This window comes from Coloeus monedula, assembly GCF_965178545.1.
Source record: "Coloeus monedula genome assembly, chromosome: 5".
NCBI lineage: Eukaryota > Metazoa > Chordata > Aves > Passeriformes > Corvidae > Coloeus > Coloeus monedula.
This window is the reverse complement of record NC_138785.1, coordinates 6,377,759-6,395,819: the sequence shown is the minus strand read 5'-3', so window position 1 is coordinate 6,395,819 and position 18,061 is coordinate 6,377,759. Positions and strand designations below refer to the sequence as shown.

At 40.7% G+C, this 18,061-nt stretch overlaps 1 protein-coding gene across 1 annotated transcript; it reads right to left on the bottom strand.

Moving 5' to 3' along the window:
• Nucleotides 1–842: 842 nt before the first annotated feature.
• PLK4 (polo like kinase 4) lies at nucleotides 843–12,687 on the bottom strand (the record flags this gene model as incomplete). Its single annotated transcript, XM_082281246.1, has 16 exons — nucleotides 843–942; nucleotides 1,320–1,426; nucleotides 2,327–2,467; nucleotides 3,256–3,394; nucleotides 3,612–3,703; nucleotides 4,097–4,227; nucleotides 4,596–4,745; nucleotides 5,197–5,299; nucleotides 5,671–5,775; nucleotides 6,211–6,584; nucleotides 7,776–7,876; nucleotides 9,421–10,453; nucleotides 11,308–11,422; nucleotides 11,517–11,612; nucleotides 12,064–12,159; nucleotides 12,658–12,687. 16 exons carry the CDS (start codon nucleotides 12,685–12,687, stop codon nucleotides 843–845), a joined length of 2,913 nt encoding a protein of 970 aa, XP_082137372.1.
• Between the last annotated feature and the right edge of the window lie 5,374 nt (nucleotides 12,688–18,061).

Sequence of the window (18,061 nt, the reverse complement as noted above, 5' to 3'; positions counted from 1 at the left end):
TGGCTTGAATCAGTTAAGCTGAGCTGTGCTTGCACACAGCCAGCACCAGGCTCCTCTGAAACTCTTCACCCTCCCCTTTCCAACACCGTTTTAGATCCCACTCCATTTAAGATCTTTTCCTGCCTAATAAGGAAGTCATAGAGTATTTAAGTACAGACACAAGCATCAGCAGGAGTGTTAGCACACTTGAAGCAAAATGCATAGGAGAAAAGCTACTGTTAATGCTACTTCAGTTGCTGTAAGTATTACTCAAGGTGTAAAACAAGGTAAAACTACCTAAAGTTATTAATTCCTACCCTTTAACCATTACTTGACCATGAAACAAATGAATAGATCCAGACAATTACCACTGCATTTATTTTTTTTTGTATAACATGCTTGTGCAGGGACGTTTTAAGCTGCTGCTACAAAAAATAAAAACAGAGTTATAAAACATATACATATTTACATATATTACTTGTAAGACATAAAAATATAAGTTATTTACAAATACAAATACTTGAACAGATGCATTTTCCTTGATTGTTGGCACTGAGTAAGCAGTGGAGTAAGAAAAAAAATACAACAGATTCAGATTATTTCCAAAGACTTAATGCAGTCAAGAACTAAGTTGCTTGAAGTTTTGCTTGAGCCAGTTTATCCATCACTTTAATGAAAAGAATGTTTTGTATGATAATTCACACACAGTTTGCTACACATAAACAGAGCAGCCCTCCCCTTCCTAACCTTTTACCAGATTTTGGAAGAATTTCTGCATAAGCGGAGTAAGATCAGTCACTTTACTGGGGAGTCAGTGAGTGAGTTTATTAAGATTTTGTGCTGTGACACCCAGTTTTCTTTAATCAGTGAGGACCAGCTGGACTGGTAAACATTACAAGAATAGAAGACAGACAGTGCAGCTTCTCTTTGATGTATTCTGGCAATTTATCATCTTCTCCATATCTAGAGAGGCAAAGCAGCATAGAAAAATTGAGATGCTTAAATAACTTGTTGTATTTCATGACAATATAGTTATTTCAAAACATTGCTTTTCTCACCCTCCCTGTTTTTAATATTATGCAGGAATAGTGGCTGTACTCTGGAGACCGAGTAGATGCATGCCCAACTTGTTTTATTCATTTTTTATCCAGAATTTGGTCACAGCTCTGGGTGCTTCTCTTTATTTATTAAGCTTACATAAGCTACTCAACTGTGAAGTGATGGCAAAGCTAAGGTTTAATATTTACAAAGCAAAATCAGTAGTGGCTATGAAGTTACCTGATGTACAACAGCCTTGTACTGAGTTACCTGGACTGTTTTTATGGCAGGAACAGACTCACCTGGTTGTCTGGCCATCTGGAGAAGTGTAAGTGATGGAAGAGACACCTGCTTGGGCTACCAGCTGGGATCCATCATTGAACTGAACCCATACTGCTCCACTGGTCAGCTGACGAGACAAGTTATGTTATGGTTTGAGCATAAGAAATACAGAATTCCACACCTCAAACTTTTCTAAAAATGGAAGCTGACAGCTTTTAAAATTGCTGAAGAGACTTAGGTATTTTGGTCAGTCTTTTAAAGATAAAGATTGCATGGATATTACTTTGGAGGAAGTAGTCTCATGCAGACTTCCTCAGGTTTCAGATTCTCAGCTTTAGTTATCCTTGTCAATGTCAGATAAAGAATTATCTTTAGCTTAACCACTCCTAAAGAATAGTTATACAGGGCCAAACACTAAAAGGAGGCCCATTTGTGAGAATTCACAACTACACACAATTTAAAGAATATCTATATACAGATAACTTCTTCTGTTAGGACAGGAAGCTTACTTTATCTGGATTGCCAAGAACAATTTTTAAACCTAAAGCTTATCCAACAGAAGAGCAGAGGGAAAATGGTTTTGCAAGGAAACAGCTTTTCCTATTGTAGAGGAAGATGCATTTCTCTTTTACAGATCTGGTACAAAGCTATTAAAAACTTTGTCATGACACCTTTGCATCTATAATAATGAACAGAGAAGTTTAACATTTTCAATTTTTTACTAGAGTCAAATTTAAATGACAAAAGACACTGAAATAGGCAATGATAGCCACAGGAAAATCGTGGTAACTGAGATACTGAACTATTATTTTCTTCTACTTATGTAGTTTGCCATGGTATTTATCTAAGCCATTTGTTTAAAAGCACCTTTCCACATACAAACTTTAGATTTAAACTGTGGCGCACAACTGAATGATTCCTCACAAACCAAGTTTAACGATAATGTAAAGTTAATGACTTAAAAATACATATCTCAGATCTAATAGGAAAAGAGAATAGGCATATGCCTCCTTTATTAATTTCTCACCTGAGAAGCCCAGCCAACATTTTTCACAAAAACAGATTTGACAAGTTGGGCTGAATTTGGACTGCATTCCGTTTGATGAACAGAGGAGCACGTCTTTTCAACAGGGTTAGTCAGAAATGTAGGTTTTTCATAGGACACCACCTAAAACCCAGAGATGCACAGAATTAACAGCCTTGGCATTAATCCTCCTGATAAGGTACCAGCTGTAGTGGTCAATTGCCACCTGTTCATGAATACAGACAGATTAGCCTCTATGCTTCATTTAACAGCATTACAGTAGAAAAACCCCACAGGAACACAGCCTTCTGTTGTCAAGTTCATTTCAGTCAGGTGAAAATGGTCAGATTCTGTACTAGGGACACGAGCTACACAACCAAACAGACATGCAGATCCAACAAATGTAGATTGATGTACATTCAACAAAGTTCACAATACAGTGTGCCAAGACCCCAATATAATTCAGTCAGCTGAGGAAGTTTTATCAGGAACCAAAGCCTGGTGGGCCTTTTAAACAAACCAGATGGAATTGCTCACAAAGTCTTACTGGCTACACATATATTTTCATTTGCCCTTGTTTTTGCATACACACTAACACTCGATTATTTCAGAACACCCTCAAGTGCCAATAACCCTTGTGATACCATTTGTTATACACCACTGAGGCCACATCAGAGCTCTCAAATTGAAGACTCTGCTTGTGTCTAACACAAGTAAGCAATTTTCAAACTCTGTTCCCAGGAGATATTTGTGGTAAAGTTTTGAAGTATGCTGATTTTTCAGATGATCTTAAATTCAGATATCAAAAGTTAGGTGAAATCAAAGTTAACATTTCTAGTCAATATGCTCACAAATGGCTAATAAAAGCCTATGTCCATACAAATATAATTCTATTAGTTCAAGTAAAATATGGTGTGTCCTTGTGTACTTACAGGAGCACAGTTTGGAGTCTGAACTGGAGTAGAACTAGCAGCTTTATTTCTATCCAGTGCCACAACTTCTTTTGAATAGTTTGTCTTGTCCAACAGTGGAGGTGCTACAGCCTGTGGTGATTCAGTATTACCAGGTTTTCTGGAAAAATAATGAGAAAAACTGAGAAAAAGTCTGTCCAAAAGGGACTAAAGAAACAAGTGAGGAGACTTAGGTCTTCCTTCATTTTACCATGGACCATCCAAAGCACCTGATGGCAGAAGTCTTCTGCAGAACTGTTTTCCATTTCAAATACATAAGTATTCAATAAACACATAAATATTCAAATACATCAGTATTTTGAACTGAAAGATATTACCTTCCAACAATTATTGGAAAAAATGGAACACTTCCACTCCTTTTTTCTTCTTCCAAAACAGCAGATTCCAGTGCAAGGCATATTCGATGTCCCTGAAATGAGAAGGGGTTTATTACAGTTTGAAATTGAGAACTGTATAAATATTTCATACATGTTTAGTGTGGCAAGTGAGCCCACACAAGGCAATTGCAATGGTACTGAATTTTTCAAGTTGTATTAAACAGTTTCATCTGTTGTGTTTAATCCTTTCACCAGACAGGCAAACCTGCTTTACAAAATAGTGAGAATTTCCTCTCAGTCTTGGTTGTGAAGCATTTTAACTGTTACCTCTACGTTGATATTGCTCTTCCAAGAAACACCATCCTCCCTCCTTAGCAGTGTCATAAAAAACAAGCAAAGCAACATTGGAAGCCCACTTGTGAAAGGGAAGCTGAGTTTTCACGAAGTTGCTTTGCACTGGAAAAGGTCTATGTAAAACACCTTACCTCATTTGCATGATCCATATAAGCCTGGATTTCCTTCTCCAACCCTGCTTCGCTTTCTCCTTTCAAAGTGAAGGATTTCCCTGACTTTTCAATCACACGAGTTACACCAGCTGTCTTATGTATTTTTGCACCTGCAAGGAAATGTGAACCCTTTCAGTGTGAGCTGTTATGATACCAGTTAACCATGGAAAGCTTGGGGTAGGGATATGTCTCTCACAAAGTAGGTTACCTATCAAAGGTAAATGGAAAGAAGAGCTCATGAATAAAAACAAAGTATAATTTAAATAACACTTTTGCAACATGTACTTCCTGAAGAAGGTATCTGTAAGGAATTAAATAATCAACTAATCTACAAGTGCTAGAATGTGGCCAAAAAACTGTTCATAGTGCACAATTTTCTTCAGACTGGAGTGGTGGTTGTTTAGTGTTAGGCAATATTTTAGTGCAGCTCTAAAATCATGATTTACCTACTTGCATAACTGCAAAAATGAATACATACCATCATAAAAACAAATTTCAACATCTGCAGGGGGTGAATTTTCCATCAACATGCACTTGGCATATCTTGTATAGAATGTCACTTTAGGGGTTTTTGTTCTCACCAACTGCACAAACTTAGCTGCATACTGGTATTTTTTCCAGTACTTTTCTAAAAAAGAAAATTAAAACAAGCTTTTTTAGAAGTTAGCAGATTAAACACTGTGCATCAGCTTGAAGAGAAGTAATTATGTATTTGATAGCTAAAGGTTTTGAGTAATATTTAAGTACCTGACAGAAGTACGTTTAAAGAAACTGACCTATTTCCACCAACAGCTCCCAGTATGAATGAGGAAAAGATTATAAGAGCTTTAATTTTGGTACACTACATTGTAAAGGGGAGAGTCCTTATAAGCTCCCATATAAAAGGAATTAAAACCTGTGAGTTACACTTTCCTGTGAAGTTTCAAAACAGCTTCCTATTAAACTGTAGTTTGGATCTAATTCTGAGAGGAGTTTTACTTCAGAGTTATCTGAAAAGCAATAGCTAAATGGATAAAGTCACAAGATTCACTTAAAATATCACATTAATCATAATAATTTTAAAATAGATTCCAGGTTACCTGGCAAGTTGTCAAAACTATACATGCAGATGCCTTCAGGAGGAGCAGGAGGTCTGTCATCAAGAAGGAAACCTCTTCCTTCATTTGGATGATAAACTGCAATCTACAAAAAGGGAACAAAAATTGTGTGAAGTTGCAACTTACTACAGCACTCTGCACTTTTAACAGGTATGGAAATTAGACACATTTTAATTAATTACTGTGATTTACCATGAAAGCTCTATTCCTCTAAGTAATGATTTAACAGCAGCACTTTTTCAGCAATACTTCACCTATTCCAAAAGTCAAATCCAATTTTTCTGTGAAATAATCGCTTGCTCCCTATATTATATGGTTTTATTATGGAGGGGGAAAGTTTACAGCTGTGCATATATAAACATTTGATTTCAAAAGAAATAATCACTTAAAAAGCAAAAAACAGCTCTAAATGAACTCTAAGCCCTTTATACAACAGTGAAGAAATCAAAAACATACCACATTTCCATCACAAGATATTCTGAGGACTTCTTTCACAAGTTCCTGTGAACGATGTTCTTTCAGAAACTCCATACACACTTCCCCAGTATCTAGGATGCTCACCTAAAATATATTAAATATACAAGTTAAACAAAAAGACCTTTACTTTCCGCAAGTGTAAGATTTTACATTTTCCACAAATGCTTTAATAAATGCTTTTCTTTTTCCTTAAAAGCACTTCAAACTTACAAATGCTTCTTACAGTAACTTTTGTTATTAGTGCTATTACAACAGAGCACTTTGAGATGACTGAAGGGTATCAGCCTGGTCACTGCAGGTGTGGCTTCTCAAGTGACAAATCAAACACAGACAGGTCTGCTCCATTATGTTTTAAGTATTCTCTACACAAAAACTAAGATGCATCTTATTAATATGATTTTAAATTACTCTAGATTTAGTTTCCCAAAAACATGTTTCTAGTTCACCAAGTGATTTTTAAGAGACAGTCACACTATATTAAGCGCTTCACTCGTTCCCATTTTAAGAACTGATACTTACCACTGCATTTTTGGTTTTTTGCCTGATGGGTTTCAGCCTGTGAGCAGTGAGAGGTGACACAACACTTCGCAGTGTAGGTTTCTGGTGTGCTGAATGTTCTTGGCCCCAAGTTTGGTTTTGTTCTGGAGTTGACCAAAGGCCACAGGTAGGAGATGGCTGAATTTTCTCGTTTTTGCAGAGAACTCCAGGGATGCATTTATTTGGGTTTCTCTGGTTTAAAGAATGTGGACAGTCACCAGATGCATCGTGATTCCTTATATCTTTTAAGGTGTTCCATGCATTTCTTGGTGCATCCTGCTGCACATCCAGATGGTACCGAAAACCTCCACGTGCATTACTCTTGCCAGTCAGGTCTGCAGGTGGTCTCAGAGGAACTGAAAGCATCACAAAGGGACATTGTAAATTCAAGGAGTCATAGCCAGAAAGAAAAAATTCTAGTACAGCTTTAAAAGCTTTTCAAGGGATTGTCTTAGAAAGCTTATTTAAGGGAAGAATGGGATTTCTCTAATCCTCAGTCCAAATCATCAGGCCTTTTAGTCACTGCTAGCAAAATTCCAGTGCTACTTAAAATAAGCTGTTCCTATATTTCACTTATGATGGTCTTCAGTTTTTATACATCAAATAATTTAGAAAAATAATTTATAAACAAAATACTAAGATTTCAAATAGATTCTTACAAAATAGTTACTTTAATCTGTTGAAAGACTGCTTATTTGCCATTCAGATAACCACTAGTAACGAGTTTCATGTAAGTTCCAGTTTGTCTAACTAGTGTTTTACCATCAACCACAGGTTTTGGTACTCAAAATGTTAAATGCATACTCCAAATCCCTTGTTTTATTTTTAAAATCCTTGTATTTACTATTTTTATATTTAACCTTCCTATAACTCCTTCCCTCGTTTTGATATTTAAGCCCTTGATCAACTTTCACCTCACCCACATCACTACTGTGCTCCTTCTGCCACGTGGCCGAACAGTTGAGAAGGGACCAAAAATCAAATAAGATTATTCAGACCATATGTTCTCTGATTCCAATTCCCTGTAGACAGGAAGGGAAGGAGTCCAGTAATATCAAACCAAAAAAGGCCAGAATAGATTTGTGGTTTATTTTTATGATTAAATTACATTATTTGTTAATGATGTAACATGATGCACAACAAAGAACACCTCCTTCCCTTCTGTGTCCTTTGTCCTTCCCTCCACCCCTCCTTCTGCAGCCTGATTATCTTTCTCATTCACTGAGGTCCCATCTTCTCTTATTTAGCTGTATTTGCACAACTAAATTAACAGGGCTTTCAAGTCACCTACTAATATTTTGTCATACATTTACACTTACACATTTACACAACTGAGTAATTATGTCAGGGTCTAAAATTCTGGTTTCCTCTTTGTTTTTTGGTTTTGGGTTTTTTTTCTAAAATACTAGTAGAAAGTAACGAGCTTGTTTTAGGAAACTTAGTATTCACATTTGATGTACAAAGAAATATAAAAATAGAAAATCCCACTGAAACTATTACAAGTCACTAACTTGAGTGCAAAAGTAAACAACTGATGAGTAACACACCATTTTTCTGCATGCTTCCAAGCCACTGCTGCATCGTCTCAGCCTGGGACTTCTGCTCTAACAAACCAACCTGGGGCTTCACTGGGCACAGATAATTTGAGCTACAAAATAAAAGTTACACACATAACCAAGATTGCATCAAAGACACTTGAACAACAAAAGTTATAATGCTACAGCTGCAGAAACCACAACACTTCAAATATTTAGGAAATGCAGGTGGCATTTTGTAGCTCTAGGCAGCACAGAACACGTTTCTTTTTCATGGGGTAAGGCATAAGAAAATAAAATAGTTTCCAAATGGAATGAAAAGTTATGATAACGCTGCCAGCATCTGCTGTTCTTACATCTGGCTCTTATCCTCCAGCCTTGGAGAAGACACAGTGATGACATGACACCCATGACCCCACTGTATCTCACTCAGCACAACAAACACGCAGCTGAAAGATGCCAATCCTACCACCCAAAATAATTTGAATTTCTATAAAATACAGTCAATCCCAGAAATTATAAAGATTTTTTACCAGCTTTTTAGATGATGACATATATGTAGGCGCAGGTGAACTCAAGATATAATCCACATGTTGAAGGATAAAGAATACACACAAAACCAGTTACTGCAGAGTCACTGACCTGCTGTAAATTCACACTAAGCTCCTGTGAGGTTTTCTATCTCCATAGTCTGTACCTGTCTGCACTTTCTTTCTGTGATGATTACTACCATTGGCAAGGGCTCACTTATCACCAAGACCACCCCAAACCCACAGAATATAAAGCATCTAATTTAGGTCTTATGACCTTGCATTTAAGATTGCTGTGCAAGCTAACTACAGAGGCAAGAGGCTTTCCCATCATCAACTATGCAAAAAAGTGGTAACCATTAAGTTAATCCCCACACTCACATTAATATTCTCTCATGTTTACATTCAGCACGGCTTTATGGAGTCATGGGGAACAAAGTAAGCATTACATTAACATTTGCATAAATTTTTGACTCCTCAAACATTTCTCAAAGTAGAAAGAATGTACATGCCCACTTAACTTTGCTTATGTCAAACACTTGAGAACAGTCAAGAAAAATTTCCTAATCCATTTACTTTTCCTACAGGGAAAAGTGCTTGTTTTGTCTTTTCCTTGAACTGATTTGCAAAGACAAAATATAGGAAATGATGCCACTTGTTAATGTGGAGAGAAAGGCAGGAACTAAGATATGGAAGTCCTTATATCAAAACAGAAAATGGTACTTTCGATATTCTGTTGATGTAAAGTCTATAGAAAGAACCCAGGATTTTCACACAGAAGCTACAACTAAGTACAGAACTAACTTCTAGATAATTACCTATGATTGACACTTCCCTTTCTGGTACACCACTTTTACAATCTACTACCTAATCTTTTCTGATTTTTTGTTTTATCTTCTCTAAGCATAAGAAAAAAAACCACCTAAAGAGATCAGCAAGTGAAGATGTTTGTAAATTGCAGTTTGAATGCCTTCTCCCCTCATCTGTCTCTTCTACAAAGAACAATTGCAAGGCTCTCTACTACAATTACCATGGGGAAAGAAATGCTCAACTTGCTGCACGTGGAAAGAAGACAATAATGGACAATACCAGCTCTAAATTTCATCTGAATAAAAACTGATTCTTACTGTGGTTGATCTTTTACAGGTGGAGATATCTGCTCTTCAAAAGAACCAGAAGTACTAGAAGTCTTCTCCTTAAATATTTCTCCTATATCAGTATAGCTGTTGGCAGGTGAAAAGTATTCTGTGTTTTCCCTTGTTCCTACTTTAGGCTTGGAAAGCACTTCCAAAGAGTGACATCGATCGGTGATGTTGGATATGCCTTGAGTCTGGCTGTGGGATGTGCCAGACCTGTCGGAGGAGTGGGCTCTTCGGAGGTAGCGGGAATGTGGCCTCTCTTCACTAGGCTGCATGGTTCTTCCCCTGCCACTTACACCCATTTCCTTTCCCTGAATTCCCCACTGCTGGAAAGAATCACTTCTGTCCCCCGATGAATTATTACTGGAATTCTTGTTTGTAGGAAAAAAAGTAATTTTATTTGGGAGTGGCTGTCCAACTAACAGCTTCTTCTTTTCCTTCAAGCAACCACTGGTACTGATGCTGGAAGAGCCCGTGAAGGTTGTAGAGATGGTGGCATTTCCACTGTCCATGGAATCTTCAGAGGTTCCCAAGTCTCTGCTCCGTGCAGAGCTACCCCTGGACATGAAAGGATGATCCAACACTGAGGAAAGGCTCAGGCGATCTGCCGGGTTTTTGCGCAGTAACCTGTGTATGAGGTCCTGCGCCTCTCTTGACAGAAAGGCTGGCATTTCATAATCTGCCAACACCACTTTATTCAGCGTGTTCCTGACCGTGTCCGTGTCAAAAGGCGGCTTTCCAATGAGAAGAGTGTAAAACATACAGCCCAGAGACCACACGTCGGATTCCAGTCCGTGCGGGCTCCTCGTGGCTATCTCCGGAGAGATGTAATTCGGAGTTCCACACATGGTGTAATGCTTCTCATGAGGCATCTTCAGCTGAGTCGCCAATCCAAAATCAGCAATCTTGACATTCATGTTATTTGTGAGCAAGATATTGGAGAGGGTGAGGTCCCGGTGCAGTATTCCATGGGAATGGAGGTACAGCATACCCGTGATAATCTGATGCAAGAAGTGCCGCGCTATCAAAACAAAAACAGGTGTTGCAGTCTTATATGTGAAGTCATAGCTCTGAAAATAACTCAGCTTTAAGTCTGCTAGTGATCTTGCTTCTGTTTTCTTTTGTTTTTAATAAAAAGAATGTTACAAGGGTGTTCAGGTGTCAGACTAGTGAAGTTGGAATTAACTTTCTCCTTTCTACTTTAAGCAAAATGGCACAACTGTGTTCTAAGTTCATGAAAACTTCTCTAATGCAGGAAACAGGACTGGAAATATTTTCAGTTGGCCTAAACTTTTTAAAATTATGTTTTTAAGCATTAAAGCTAAGCTGCTCATCACTTTTGGAAACAGATACAAGCTAAATTGATGATGCCTGTATAGCAGTACCCCTTTAATCCAGTCCTGTGACCTGGGTGCAAAAAATCCCTATCTATAGCAGCTTCATAGAATTAGATTTGAAATTGATAGAGAAGCAGGTAAGATGGAAGAACTGAGCAAGAAGTGAGCAGTGAGGTGCATCTGGAAGCAATAAAGGCCGAAGTTGCTGGTTTTCCTGTTCTTCTTTCCTCTTCCCAGTCTTGAACCACATTTCAGCACAATTCTAAGTACAAAGGTAAGCTCTACCTTCTATCTACCTCTGCCTTCTAAGATCACTATTTTTTTAAACTCCACATAGCACAAACAGAAACAAATATATATAGAAATGCAAGTGAACACATGTACAATAATAATTAATCTCTAGATTATCACTTCCCACACAATTTTGAGGTATAGAAACTCTAATGGCAGTTTTAAATACTCTTCCTCTAGAATTAAATATTTATTGAGTGAACCAAAACATTAATGCAGAAGGCTCCACAGAACAAACAAACCTCACCTTCATCTTCTGAAAAGGGTTTCTTTCTGTTCTTTATGTATCTGCTCATTTCACCATTGTGGCACATCTCAAGTATCAAGTATACGTAGTTGCTATCTTCAAAATAGTTATAAAGCTGGAACATAAAATAAGGAAAATTGAAATTCCACTTTGTAGACTATGCAGCAAGTCACATATACAGCCCTCTCTACAAACCCCACGATTCTTACCTCGAGTATAGATGGATGCTTTAGCTGACAATGTATTTTCACCTCATTCTGAACCCTCTGTACCATTCCAACTTTGTGCATGGCTTTTTTGTCTATCTGTAAGTGGATCACAGCATAATTTAGATGTTCAGTGCATATTTGCCTGAAAATTTCTAAGTATAAGCAAGTTTTCACATTGTTTAACTTGTGATCTGTAATGAACAAGTATAACAGATAATTGGAGGAACACCACAACTGAAAGTAGTCAAGTGTTAACATTATCAATACTAACACTAATAATTTTTTTTCTGAAATACTTGAACAGAGAAACCTAATTCTGATTTTGCCAGGCAGATGGGCTAAATACAGTCAATACTAAAAAGCATTTCTGTTAATTAGCAAGTCTATTTGGTCGTGGTGCATCTTTCAGGATCAAATCCTAATCTTAATGTCCGTTATATACAAACACTCAGCTCAAACATCAATGCCCAACTGCATAAACCCAACCTGTTGCAACTTTCCATTTGGTCTCTAGGGAGACGGGTACTTCCTTGGCCGCCTGCCTTACCATTTTGATGGCCACTTCCAGGCCGGTTTTCAGGGATACTGCTCTGTAGACCCCTGCGAAGGAGCCCTTCCCCAGGAGGTTCCCCACCTTGAAATCCTGCAACACGAACAAACCAGCCTTGTTAGCCTGGGGCTTTGTCAGTCAGGCTTCGGAGCGCCTCTCCCGATGCGGACCCTCCCACCAGGGTTGGGGAGCCCACACAGCCCCGAGATCCGGGCAAACCGCGAGGCGGCCCGGGGGTACCTGGGGGGAGCTCTCCGGGGCACGGCAGCGGGGCCCGGCGGGGCCGCACAGCCAGCCCCGCTGCATCCTCCTGCCGGCACCGCGTTCCACGGCTCGCACTGCCGCTGCCGCTGCCCGGGCCAGCGCGGCCCGGCCGCCTTCCCGCCGCGTCTCCCGCCGCGGCTCCCGGGACGCGGGATACACCCGCCCCCAGCTGCCATGGCAGCGGCCGCGGAGCCGCCGCTCCCCACAAACACGTGGGGACGAGGCGAAGGCGCGGGAGGAATCGCGCTCCCACGAACACCCGCCGGGAGCGGGACGAGCCCGCGCCCCGCGGCCCCGACGGACGGCGGGAGGGGCTGCGCGCCGCACCTCTATCCTCTCGCCGATGCAGGTCGCCATGGCGCCGGCCGCTCTCCCTCGGGTCCCGCTACCGGTTCTGCCGAAGGCCTGGGCCACGGTTGCCCATTAGGGCGCCCCGGGCCGCCCGCCCCGGCGCAGCCCCGCTCGCTCGCGGGCCCGGGGGCGGCCGCTCCGCACCCCCCCCGCCGACATTTTGAAAAGTCGCGCCGTTACCGCCCGGCCCCGCCCCGCCCCGCCCCGGGACGAGGCTGCGTCTGACGCAAGCGCGTCACGCAGCGGCGCGAGCGGCCCTCGCGGCCGGGCCGGGAGGAGGAGCTGCCGCGCGTGCGCGGGGCGGCGCGTGCCCGTCCATCCTCCCCCCCCCCCCCCCGAACAGCCGTTACGGCGCGTGCGCGGTGAGGGGCGCGCGCGCGATGTCGCCTCAGCCCGGGGTGTCACAGGATGGTGGAGTCATGGAATGTTCAGGGGTGACCGTAAAGGTCTTCAAGTCCCAACCCCCGCTGCCAGGGGCAGGGAGATGCCCCCTAGACCAAGTTGCTCAAGGCCTTACCCAACCTGGCTTTGAATACTGCTGGATATGGGGTATCCACAACCTCCCCGGGCAGCCTGTTCCAGTGTCTCACCACCCTCACAGTAGAACATTTCTTCCTAATATCTAACCGAAATTTCCCCCCTTTCAATTTGTATCCAGTACTTCTTGTCCCATCACTACAGTTCCTGATGAAGAGCCCTCTCCCACTTCCCTTTAGGATCCCTTCAGATACTGGTAAGTTACTCCGATGTCTCCAGTCAACCTTCTCCAGGCTGAGCAGTTCCAGCTTTCTCAGCCTGTCCTCACAGGGCAGGTGCTCCAGTCCTCATCAGCCTTGTGGCCCTCCTCTGGACTTGTCCAACAGCTCTGTGCCCTCGTATCGGGGCACTAGAACTATAAGCCAGGCGGGGTCTCACCAGGGCAGAGAAGAGGGAAAGAATCACCTCCTTTCACCTGCTGGCAATACTCCTTTGGTTGCAGCCCAGGATTTCCTTGGCTTTCTGGGCTGCAAGTGCTCACTGCCAGCACATGTTGAGTTTGTCACCAACCATCACTCCCAAGTCTTTCTCTGCAGGGCTGCTCTCAGTCGTTTCTCTGCCCAACCTGTTGGTGTTCCTGGGATTGCCACGACCCAGGTGCAGGATCTGGCAGTTGGCTTTGTTGAACTTCATGAGTTTTGAATTTGGCCACTCTCAAGCCTGGCAAGGTCCCTCTGGATGAAATCGCTTCCCTCCAGCATGTTGACTGTACCATGCAGTTGGAGCTGTCAGCAAATTTGCTGAAGGTGCACTTGATCCCACAGTTCGTGTCACCGACAAAGATGTTGAACAGTATTGGCCCCAATATTGACCCAAGGGACACTGCTTTCAGCTGCAAGTCATGGTTTTGTGAACAAATTCCTCTTGGGTCCTAAACCTTTTTCAAAGGCGTTGCGACTCCCACTTCTGTTAGTGTGTTCCAGACTAACAGAAGGGATTCCAGACAGGAATTGTGCTGGTTTCATGGTGGTCGTTGCTGTAATTATTATTTGAATATAGCACAGCTTTTCTTTGAGTTGTCTTCTATGACAAGGAGGTACAATGAGTGTCAAGTACAAGCAAAACTGAGAGGCAAAGGCAGAGCAGCTGCTTTAATCCTTTTGTGGATTTAATTCCCAAGTACCTTGTTTAATTTTCTGAAAATGCTATTTCCAACTATTTTTCTGCTGAAATAATTTCTGAACGGTGAGTTTAAAGAAAAACGCAAGTCAAGATAATCAGGAATGAACCTCATTCCATCACCTGTCCTTAGCATGCTCTTCTTGACACAAATCTTTGTTTAACCTGAGGTACTAGCATGTTGTTGAGGAGGCCCCTGAGTGATGTGACTTTAAAGGTATTGAGTGACTCTTTTGTATTGTGTTTTATCTAAAATACAGAGTAAAACGAAATCCTGGAGCTGTGTATGGAGATTCTCATGTGTCCTTTGGCTCCTTCATTTCACTTTTGTTTACTTTGTCACAGTAGCAATTAGACCCGGTCAACAGCACTTCATGGCTGATGTGAAACAAAGCAACACAATTGTAACAAATTTATTTTTATGGGCTAGAGGCCTTCACTGGATGCCGGGTGTCATTGATGAATTTCCCTTCTGCAGTTAAGGTGAATTTAAAATGTGTGGGAACATCTTCAAGTTCCATTACCTCAGCAGTTTGTTTGCAATCTCATGTGCTTTTATATTCCTAGCTGCTCTATTAAAAATTAAATTCATTTTTGGGCAAGCATGCCTTCAAACAATGTTCAGACTCAATCCATATAGTGAGCTGGTGGCAGTCTCTTGCACAGAACAAATTTTCCCCAGTTTTTGAGAATAATTTTTTTTCCATTTCTTATTTTTCAACTGGTTGTTCAGTTGTGTTTTTATCTTTTTCTTGATGTTCAGATGCAGCACTGTTTACACAAGCTCAAGCACTGTTTCTGCTTTTTTTGTGTGACAGGACTGTTCATGTAGCTACACAGTGAAGCAGATCAAGGAATTGGTTTGGACTGGGAAAAAGATTTTTATTTTTATTGGTTTCTATTTTTTTAGCCTGCCCTCTGAATTATCCCACCTCATAAATGTCTTGCTGGCTCCTTCTGTACCAGGGGAGTGCTCCCAAAGTTATTTTTGCTAGGGCAGGCATCCAGGATGCGAGGAGGAGGTGGAGTGATTTAGCACTTCACCTTCTCCAGTGTTTGCCAGCTTGTGGCTATAAACTCAAGCAGTTCCCCCACGACCTGCCAACTTTCATTGTTGAAATAAAATACAGAGGTGGCTTGTAATCAAGCAGCACTTTCTTCTTCAGAGAAGGAGGCTCTTGGGAAGGTTTGTGCAGTCATGGGTGTGAAATAGATTGTGGATAAATGTATGTGTCAATTGCTGAGAATCCTTAAAGGTGAACCAGAAGCTGTGTGAGTGATTAAATAGACCTGGTTTGTGGAGCTGTGGAACATTAACAGTCATCACTGGCTTGAGTAACTGGGCTGGAAGATTAGCAAAAAGGAGACTTTCCGTTTAATTTCAAGGCTAGATTATTAACCTGAAGAGTGATGAGAAGAGTTGTGTGAGTGAATTCATGAGCTAAAAGTATGACTGATACATACTGATGTTGGGGGCAAACTAGATAACCAACAGCATACAAAATATGGTGCAAGACCATACAGGAGACAAAATTTGTAGATTTCTACAAAATAGGTAGAAGTGATTGTTTTTTTTAATTAGCCATCACCGTTGAAAAGCTGTACGTTCTTTAGGGCACAGGCATGGAATTCTCTGAATTTCTGTTGCATAGTGTGTATCATATTTGGGGTTGCACAGTGGTTGGGAGGTTAAAAATAGGAAGTCTTTGGAAAATGATCATGTTTCTTGCGTAAGATTGGGAGGTCAATGTCGATGCCAATGTCTAGTTTGGCTTCTTTTACTCTCATGTCTCCCCTTTAAAAGGGCCTTTCAGCAAGTGAGAAGCTGCACCTCCACTGATTGTCAAGCTGCGACATGCAGTGAAGTGATGCTTTCTGTCTCAAAAGAAGCTCGAATCACTATTCTGTTGTTGGGTTGCGTTTATGACTGCAGGGGTCAGCATCTGCTGCGAGCAGAGCTCATGAGGCAAACCAACGATGTAACAAATCCCTTGGTAACTTTATCGCAGAGAATCTACTCTTCTTCTCAATGCTTAAGCATTGAAAGAAATCCTGTCGTGAATTCTTCTTTAAATAATTTTATGAGAGTAATAGGACTCCCTTAAAACAGGGCATGCAGGCCTTCCTGCAACTTCATTGCATGACCAAAATGTGAAGATTTAGATCACACTTCATCAAGTGGAGAAGTCTGATTAGCAACAAAAGTAAAAAGGAACTGAGTAAGAAGGACAATAAAAAGCAATCAGTACAGGGAATAAAGTTACATTTTACAAATATGTCGCTGTTGGTTGCTCTGCTGGTGCGTCCTGGGTAGATGATGAGTTGTGAGCATATAACGATCCATCAGCCCTGGCTTCTGTTTGACCACTAGGACTTAAAAAAAAAAAAAATTACCCCAGTTTTACACTTTTCTCCTTCAATGACACTCAAGTATCATGAAAACTTCAGTCTTCCTGACATTTTACTTTTGTGATGGACATTGATCGCTGGTGTTATTTCCAAGTTCAAATTGGCTCATGGTTTTATTCAGAAAATTTACCTTCCCACTAAACCATAATCACAATGGATCAATTTTTGGCAAAGAAACAAAAAATAAGGCCTAGTTGGTGATTTTCTGAAAAATTAGGTTGTGGTGTGTTGAAGGTTTGTTTCTTGCTCGAGGAGGAGAAGGAACAGTTGGATAAGGCAACCAATGGCTTCACAGATGTATTCCTCCCCTCTGCCCCTTCCTGTCACCATCCTTGCAATAGTTTTGCCAAGACTTGATTTCTTTAGCTAAGTGTGCTGTTATTACAGCTCCTTCATGTGTCCCTTTGTAATTTGAGCATCATGAAAATTATTAAATGAGAACAATGCTTCCTATTCACTTATTTCTATTAACTGTGTTTATGCTGCTCAGGTAGTTGAGCAGCAGAGCAGTGGTCAAACAGATGCTTTGGAACAGTCTAGTTTACCAGTGTATGTGGTGCTAGTGTCTGTTTCTCTAACAGCATCCTACAGACAACATTTCTGACCTCCTAAAGCCTTTATCTTACCTCTATAGACAAGCCAAGCTATCTTACTCCTGGCATGTGCTATGTTTCCTGTTACCCAGGTCAATCTGTAGATTTTCTTTGCACTTCCTGTGTAATAAATCCACCTTTTTCTCAGCATGAGTTGCTGGTATTATATTAACACTTAGTGAGTGATGCTATTCTTTTACTAGAAATACTCCTCCTGGTACTTTGGAAGATCACATTTTACTTTTTCAGTCCTGTTATACTGGCAGTTTATAATGGTCTTCATAACAATTGCATTCAAATCCTTCCTTTGTTACAATTTTTCAAATTTAGAAACATCTTCTTATAGCATAATTATTTTTTATTAATCTACACATGCATGACCCTTGAATGTGTATTACTGGATTTTATTTCACTTCTGTTACTGAAATTCTGAGTGTCATCTGATTCATCACCTAGGATACCCAGCACTCTGGTTTTATGATCCCTTCTAATTCTATGTTACCAATAAAGCTTATTCTTGCAGCCCTCATGTTTTCATAACAGAGCCATTGATGGTCTTCTAAATTTTCAGTATTTTACACCTTTGATAAAATACAAATCTAAGCCTTCTCCATTTTTCAGTTCCAAAATCTTCATATCAAACAATGGTATTTTTGCTGAACTGAGACATAAAGGGTAGTTCTGTGATTATTTCCTATAAACAGGAGTTTTTAATGGTCCTT